At 40.6% G+C, this 7,654-nt stretch overlaps 1 protein-coding gene and 1 long non-coding RNA gene across 2 annotated transcripts; both read left to right on the top strand.

Moving 5' to 3' along the window:
* The first annotated feature begins 4 nt into the window (after nucleotides 1-4).
* Nucleotides 5-2,119, top strand: LOC145781771 (uncharacterized). Its single transcript, XR_014290778.1, has 3 exons — nucleotides 5-133; nucleotides 1,758-1,830; nucleotides 1,992-2,119. It is a non-coding gene; the product is annotated as an uncharacterized LOC145781771 (long non-coding RNA).
* A 53-nt stretch (nucleotides 2,120-2,172) lies between these two features.
* On the top strand, nucleotides 2,173-6,226 carry LOC145781886 (endonuclease G, mitochondrial-like). Its single transcript, XM_082593572.1, has 7 exons — nucleotides 2,173-2,434; nucleotides 2,631-2,775; nucleotides 2,983-3,106; nucleotides 3,483-3,650; nucleotides 4,240-4,294; nucleotides 4,359-4,485; nucleotides 5,808-6,226. The coding sequence occupies exons 1-7, from the start codon at nucleotides 2,309-2,311 to the stop codon at nucleotides 5,867-5,869; spliced, it is 807 nt and encodes a 268-aa protein (XP_082449698.1). The 5' UTR covers nucleotides 2,173-2,308; the 3' UTR covers nucleotides 5,870-6,226.
* Nucleotides 6,227-7,654: the final 1,428 nt, after the last annotated feature.

A 7,654-nucleotide genomic window follows, 5' to 3' on the forward strand; every position in this document is an offset into this window, starting at 1 on the left:
CTTCAGGTTTAGAATGGGAATCAGTTGTTATTTAAATTTAATAGTGAATGGTTCATTGTTACCAAACAAACCCACTATTGATCACATCACTTTTGTCGACGAATGAGATTCAAAGAAGATGACAACGGAATTGGTGAGTGGTTTTTCGTTGAGTAGTTTACATTTAAGAAGCAAGTTGACGGTCATACTTAACGCGTCGTGCTTCAAATCATTGTCGCTAGCACAGTCTCACTTCGTGGCGTTGGACCACTCCATAAGGATAATGAACAAACGATATTTAATCGCTATATTTAATGATTGAAAACATTTTTTGTAACCATGACTACCTGGAGGTGCGACCTGATTTGCCACATTGTGGCTACTGCCACTGTCTGACTGCAATTTTTTTAGTTCTTGTTTTAAAACTTTTTGCTGTCTCATACTGATAAAAGCTTTTTGTTACCTTGGGAAAGCAGTAGAAAATGAGAAAGAGAAAGTTAAAAAACTAACCCATGGTACTTTAGTGCATGGAAAATCCTCCGCGATGCTTTGGTTTACTAAACTTTGAACGTGAAAATTATTATTTCGCTTTCGTGGTTCATCAGCAGATTCTGTTTGCTTGCCCTGAAATAAATGTGCCTCGTTTTCCGAACAAACTTGTGTTTGGCATCATAAGTTACCGGATATCAGGCCTTAGAACTCGTGTTTTTTTCCGGCAGTCATCGTGGCCTACCGGGAGCTCCTTCTCGGCGGCCAAATTTGCGCGCTTGGGGGCCAAAATACAGATAACGACAGCACAAGAAAGTAGAATTAAACTTGCAACAATGCTAAAATGATCACTTAGCGTTGCTGAAGTCTGGGCGACGTTTTGCCATAGAATCGTTGTACCACGCAATAACTGCTTTATCGAGATTTTAATCCGGTATTGCGGGACCATCTAACGACACTAAGTTGTTTCAACTGCATACCGCCTTTCATAAAACCTGACTATTTATACCGATATGATGTCACCATTGAGGGTGTGAAGTCACTAGCCCATAGCGTGAACATTTCTCAACTACGAAGACACGTATTTTCCCTTCCGATGTCAACTAACCTAGTTCTCCTTTTTAACAACGATTCAATGTCCGACAACATTGAATCGACATAAAAACGACAATATTGCCAGCCAATGTAAATTAGCACTTCGGATTAACACTTTGTTAAAATAAACGTCGGGAATTACAAACAAGACGTACAGCGCTGGTGATCACAGCTAGACATATTCCATCCATACAATAGCAAATGTTCCCGCACAATACAACAGTGGTGATTATGACGTGCTGGCCTAATTCTGCGTCACTCTTTGATACTACATATTTTCGACAGTTAATCCAGATCATTCTATTGCGAAATTACATAATTGGCTAGAAGAAACCGGCGGCCAAACTTGGCCGACCGAGGAGGTAGCACCGGCGGTCATTCAAGCACTACTTAGCGGCCATGGCCGCTATGGCCGCCGGCTGCTTTAAGGCTTGGGATATCTAATATTATGCCATAATGGCTCACGACTGGGTCAAACCAGTGATAGGGGCTGCACTGGCGTGAACATGCAGAGCAAGACATTGCATTCTGAATGACAGAGTAGTTTTTGTTAACCAACGTTTGTATTGTAGCCGTAGGAAATACCTATGAGTTTGACAATATGGAAAGTGTTTCATCTAACTCCGTGGTAATGTGGTGACGTTGACGTTATTCTTACGTTGTATTAACGTTTAACTATGACGCATTTCACTTAGACGCCAGCAACACACCGAGGCATGCTGTCGCCCGCTGGAGCATCACGCGATGACATTGTGACGGAGGTGAGAGGTGAGCGTCTCTCCCAAATTTCAAAGCAGTCGGTGTTTGCAATTATTTAACGTATGCAGACGCTGAATCAATGCATAAATTGTCTGATTTGCTCTCTGGGTGTTGGTGGACTTGCTTGTGGGACTTGGTTCGAATGTGTGAAGCATTTTGTTCAATTTCAGGCCTTGCCACTGAACCGTCCGTTGAAGACTCAAACAAAGTGAAGGAATTAGAGGAAGCTTTGAGAGTCCGCTACATGGAACTCGCTGGTGATGTTTTTCATCGCGTTTATGTGAATAAATGGCATTGACTGCTTATAGTATCAAAAATCTTGTATCTACAACTGTCTTGGCGCCAGCGACACAACTTTGTGTTTTATGACATAGACAGAGATAAGAAGATTGAGAAATTGAAGCGAGAACTTGAAACCGAAAAAAACAAGAATCTTAAAAATGTATCTGAACTTTGGGTCATTGTCCAGCTTTGGGTCGTTGTTGTGATGATTGGGAAGTATTTGATGGCAATATGGGACGAATCTATTGGCCGTTTCTATTACAATCGCTCCACCACAGGGAGACATAAACACATCGAGAGATACGGAATTCCAGAACCTTACCATGTCACGGTTAGTGACTTTGTTGTGCATGACTTTAGACATGTTGAAAAGGAAAGGATTGACCATAGCAATCTCGTTCCAACGTGATCACAACAAGCCAAGTTTGTTGTGTTTGTATTACAATGACATCTCAGTGTTTGGTTTATACCTGAGTGTCAACTGAAACAGCGAAGGATTGATTCTTTGTTGATTGTTTCATTCGTAGTGTCGTCGTGTCTACAATTGCGGTTATCTTGAGCGCCGTCGCATGTCACTGTGGGTACAAGAATTTCTTGGCTACGATGAAGCGAAAAAAGCGATCGCGAAATCGGAGACGAGCAGCGAAAGGAACAAGTCTTATGATTTAAAAAGTGAGTGCTGTGTGTTGTGTACTATTGATTTCCATTGAGTTAAAATCGAGAAGTTACTTGTTGGATGATAAAGCAAAAGAAGAGATGTTTCATCTATCTGATCATAATGAAGTTTTTGTTCAGATATTGTTTCAGAAATGTGTAGGAGGTTCACTTGGCAGCCCTCAGTCACGTGTTGGCTCTGTGATTGTGACTCACTTTGTGCAGGTGACGATTGTTACAAAAACAGCTTGACAAGGAGGGATTACCAAGGAAGTGCTACAAGAAGGAGTGACGAACAAGAAAGTGTCAACTACGAAGCGGGACACCTCGCACGACGAGGCAACTACAGGTTCGGAGCATTGTGAATGTGTCTGCCTCAGGAAAGCAAGAACAGAGTCTGCCAGTATTTGACATTTATGATTTTTTCAATTTCCTCAGAGATGTTTTGTCTGTCAGCATCGTTGAGCAGAAGTTGAGCGACTGTTTTTGAGTGTTTTGATTTCAGTCGACGGGGTGTTCGTTTGAAGGAGTGAGGGATGTGGTTTGCTTCCTATGCTCGTCGACTGGAGACAGAATTTACTTCACTTTGTTGCTCATTGTTGCATCAGTTTCTTATTGTAGTGTTTTCAGTTCTGTCAGACATGTGGTTCTACCACGGGACATGTGAACAACACAGGAGCACTTACACGAGGTGTGTTACTTATACTTTGATTTCGCTTGTTTAGTTCAGAAGAAGATCGCAAGTCAACTTATTATTCGACAAACTTTGTTCCTCAGCACCCGGGGTTGAACCGGGGGGCTTGGTTGGATTTGGAAGATCGTGTCCGAGAATGGGCCTGTCAGTGCGACCCTGGTCTGTGGATATGTAGTGGCCCCATGTGGATTGATGACTGGTAAGAGAATCGTTCGCTGCGTGATGTTTCCTCAGCCACAACCCAGAACAAATCAGTCGTTTCATTTATGGATTCAACGTCTGCGGACACCTGTGAAAAACGACTGATTTGTTGTCCGGGAACGCTTCACATAATGACTTCAAGTTGATGGATTGTTCACTTGCAGACATTTGCTGGAAGAAAACTTTTTATTTTTAACTTTTATATATTGCTGTGCTTTTTATTGTAAGACTCTGACAGATATGGCTTGACAGAGTAAGTAAAACTCACATGCCATGCATGGTTGCTCGGATAAAAGATGGTGCGTGGCACTTTCCCTTTGTCGTATATTTCTCATCCCTATACTTTGGTCACTCGAAAGTCCCACCACTTTTCCCAAATTTTCAATAGATCTTGGATTCTTGGTACAGAGATTGTAATGTTGTTGTTGGCAACTGGCCGAGAAGGGATGTCGAAAAACACACTGCTACTGCTCGTATGCGACATAGAAGCTTTCAGTGCCACTTGTGGCTTATAGATCCTTTCCCGTTTTACCACCTAGTTCTCAAGAATATGTCGAACATTGTATTCATGCAATGACCATTTGCAGGGGTACCATCGGGGAGGGAATCGACGCTGTACCTGTTCCTTCACATTATTTCAAGGTAAGTATCGAGTTGCTTGTATTCAGTGGTGGTGATGCGTCTGTCTGACGGTTGAAATTCACAGGTGGTTCTGTTGGAAAGAAGTGGAGAACAAGAAATTCGTGCTTTCAAGTTTCCGAACGAACGGGTGGATGCTGATGATTACGTTGCAAAGTGTGGAATCCATGTGGAGGAAATAGAGAAGATGGCAGGTTGGTGGTGACGATGTTTCCATGGAGTTTCTAACGAATGGGGGCCGGGGGGGGAGGGGGCCTTCAGCCAAAGACCATTCATTGGGAATTGGAGTCTCATTTTTTCAGTCAAAATTGTCTGTGTAAAATTAAACTTGGATATACAGTTTGAATCACTGTAAATAAACGTGTTCAAAATTTTATTTCTGCAATTGCCGACGCCATTTCACAACCGTGATTTTGCTGCAGTAAGAATATGCTAATTTCGAAGGCTGCATAGTGGAAAGTTTTTAAAATATTGCACTTCTGCTGTTTCAAATAATTGATGGATGTGTGCAACAACCAACAACTAAAATCAAAATTGAATGAACAGTGCTATGAGAAGGTATATCATAACTACAATCCTTATCTAGGGCTCATCAACACTACGCAGAAAATATTAATCATTATTCTTTTATTACCGTAATAAAAGATGAAGCCTATGCCTGCGACGTCTGTTCTTGCAAAATTAGCGATAAAAAGAATTTAGTAACGCAAAGTGATCCAGTAAAGTAACCTGGCAACTAGGCACTAGCAACCTAGCACAAAAAACTGCAGAATAGATGTGCAGAAGGGTGTTTAAAAAAAAGTGAAATTTTTAAATTTATAGTCTCACCCTTTCAAAAGTTTCCATTTACTACAAAAAAACCTTGTGTAAAATATTTTTAAAAAATTTTAACGTTTAGGGGTAGCTCAAGGCTTTCGAAATTTGGGAGGTTTTGACGAAATGGGTCAAACTTTAAATACCTGTATTTCGTAAACCCTTGAAGAAAACATACATCTGTTTGGGTTCATTTTCATCAGGTTGGAGAGTACTATAACTTGGTAAAGTCAAACAATGATAAATATGTACTTTTGAAATATTACGATTTTTAAATTTTTACAAAATGAATACAAAAACACTTAATGTGAAGTTTTATACATTTTTTAAACATTTAGTGGTAGCTCAAAGACATTGAAATTTCATAAAAATCTGGAATTGTTGCAATTGATGTATGTGATACACACTACACAGCACAATGCACATTGCACATACAAAGTCAAGTTCCAAACAACTGATAGCCATGAACCATTGAGACTTTCCCAGTGAGTGTCTTTTCTATGTTCGTGCACAACCTGTAACATAATTATATTGAAGTTGTTCCTCACCACATGTTAGTAGGCCACTGAACTTCTGAATTAGAGCTATTCCTTGTTCTGCGTGGTCGTTGACAACTTTTATGAAAATTGAAAATCTACATTTACGTCATTGTGGAAGTCCCGACATGAAAAGTTCACTAGTTACCAGATTTCATGTTTTCAAGGGTTCAAGATTTTCAACAAAGTTGACAGGAGGAACCTCACTGAGTTAGACGACATCTGCTGAGATACACTTCGTACATCGTCGGTGGAGAATGACGTCACGGGTGGTTCACCTCGTACGTCATCAGTAGAGAATGACGTGGCTTTTCAATACTTTTGTTTACACTTACCGAGACCAATCCACGTTCGAAAGGACTCCAGTTCGACACCTACCGGTCGCTCGCTGATGTGGTACGTTTGATTGAGTCTTTGCATTTCTTTGCAGTCTTTCCATTCGCTTTTAATGTGCACTCTAATGTTATCCTGGAACAAAGTTTCCATTTATTTGAATGCTTCATTGACATTATGTGAGAATCAATAATATCATTAACAACATACAGTGTTACAAAATTTACATCATATTACACAATATTACAGTTTTATTCGCTTTGTATTATTCAACATCGTTTTGCAGTTCGCTATCATTGAGATTCACCCCAATCGCCTTGTACTTGTGTAGTCGCTATCGTAAGATTATGACGTGTCATCAACGCGCTGGGTGGCCATGTTCATTATTCGGTCACCATTTCGATAAGATCCCGCTTTGTCTTCCTGTCTCTGCTTCTTGTGGGTCCTGGTTCGATTCCAGGTCCGGTCACACCAAAGACTGAAACTTACATTTTGTTCCTATTTCAATCATTGGATTTGTACCGTGGTGACCGCCATTGCCATAAATAATTTGCTGATGGAACTTTCTAAACTAACAAGAGTTGTAGGCAGGTTCTCTTAACATTTGTGTTGCTGGTTCGGCTTTCTTACGTCGGCTTTGTTACGTCATAGTGACAGCGCAGATGTGACGTTGTAGATCCAGTGGATTTTAAGAGAATTGTTTTCATCTGAAGTCCAGAAAGTCATTTGTTTTGTTGTGAATTCGATTCCCACAAAAGGGCAATCTGCTCGACGGAGACGATATTTCAACTTCTTCGGCAATTTCAAGAGTTTTGTTACGACAAAGAAAATGCTTTCATTTACGTCTTTACATTTATATCTTGTAGAACTGCTAATAATGTTTTCAGCATGTGTCATTATTATGTGTATTTTTCGTTCAGGTGTAGGTTTGTAGGTAGGTAGATATTAAAGGTTAGTCAATAACTGATTGCTGCTGCCTGGAAATTTTTGTTATTTTGCTACCGCTTAAAGATGACCAATCAAATCGATCCAAATGGCAACCCTGGTGAGTGTTCTGACGAGTAATGACGTTTCACTTCATTGATGTCAAGAGATTGGTTTAAAATGTTGCAGGTTGTGGATTGGCAGAGTAAATGTAGTTTGCTGAACTTATGATCGCACAATGGCTCACGAGCAACCAATATACGTCACGATGTCGTCATTCATCGTGTCAGCGACCGGTTGGTTGCAAGGAAAGTGTCTCCTAAACAACAGATCAACATGAATAATGACTGGAGGATGTTTCTTGCAGGGTCTCCCACGGTTGTGGATGGCGGTGTTCAAGAACGAGTTATGACGAGTTCTGATGGTCCTGATAAGTCAAACAACTTAAAGATGAACAATTGAACAACCAACCCGATCCAACTGGCAACCCTGGTGAGTGAGTTGTTCTGACGAGTAATGACGTTTCACTTCATCGATGTCAAAAGATTGGTTTAAAATGTTTCAGAGTTGTGGACTGGAAGAGTAAATGTAGTTTATTGAACTTATGATAGCACAATGGCTCACGAGCAACCAATATACGTCACGATGTCGTCATTCATCGTGTCAGCGACCGGTTGGTCGGAAAGAAAGTGCATCCTAAACAACAGATCAGCATAGATAATGACTTGAGGATGTTTATTGCAGGGTCTCCCACTTC

The sequence above is a fragment of the Aplidium turbinatum genome, chromosome 13 (assembly GCF_918807975.1).
Source record: "Aplidium turbinatum chromosome 13, kaAplTurb1.1, whole genome shotgun sequence".
Lineage (NCBI taxonomy): Eukaryota > Metazoa > Chordata > Ascidiacea > Aplousobranchia > Polyclinidae > Aplidium > Aplidium turbinatum.

Excerpts from the sequence above, each read along its gene's own strand:
- LOC145781886 (XM_082593572.1), top strand. The coding sequence starts at position 2,309 with ATGATTGGGAAGTATTTGATGGCAATATGGGACGAATCTATTGGCCGT. Across the intron at positions 2,435-2,630 it reads CAGAACCTTACCATGTCACG|TGTCGTCGTGTCTACAATTG; the intron begins GTTAGTGACTTT and ends TTTCATTCGTAG. Across the intron at positions 4,295-4,358 it reads TTCCTTCACATTATTTCAAG|GTGGTTCTGTTGGAAAGAAG; the intron begins GTAAGTATCGAG and ends TGAAATTCACAG.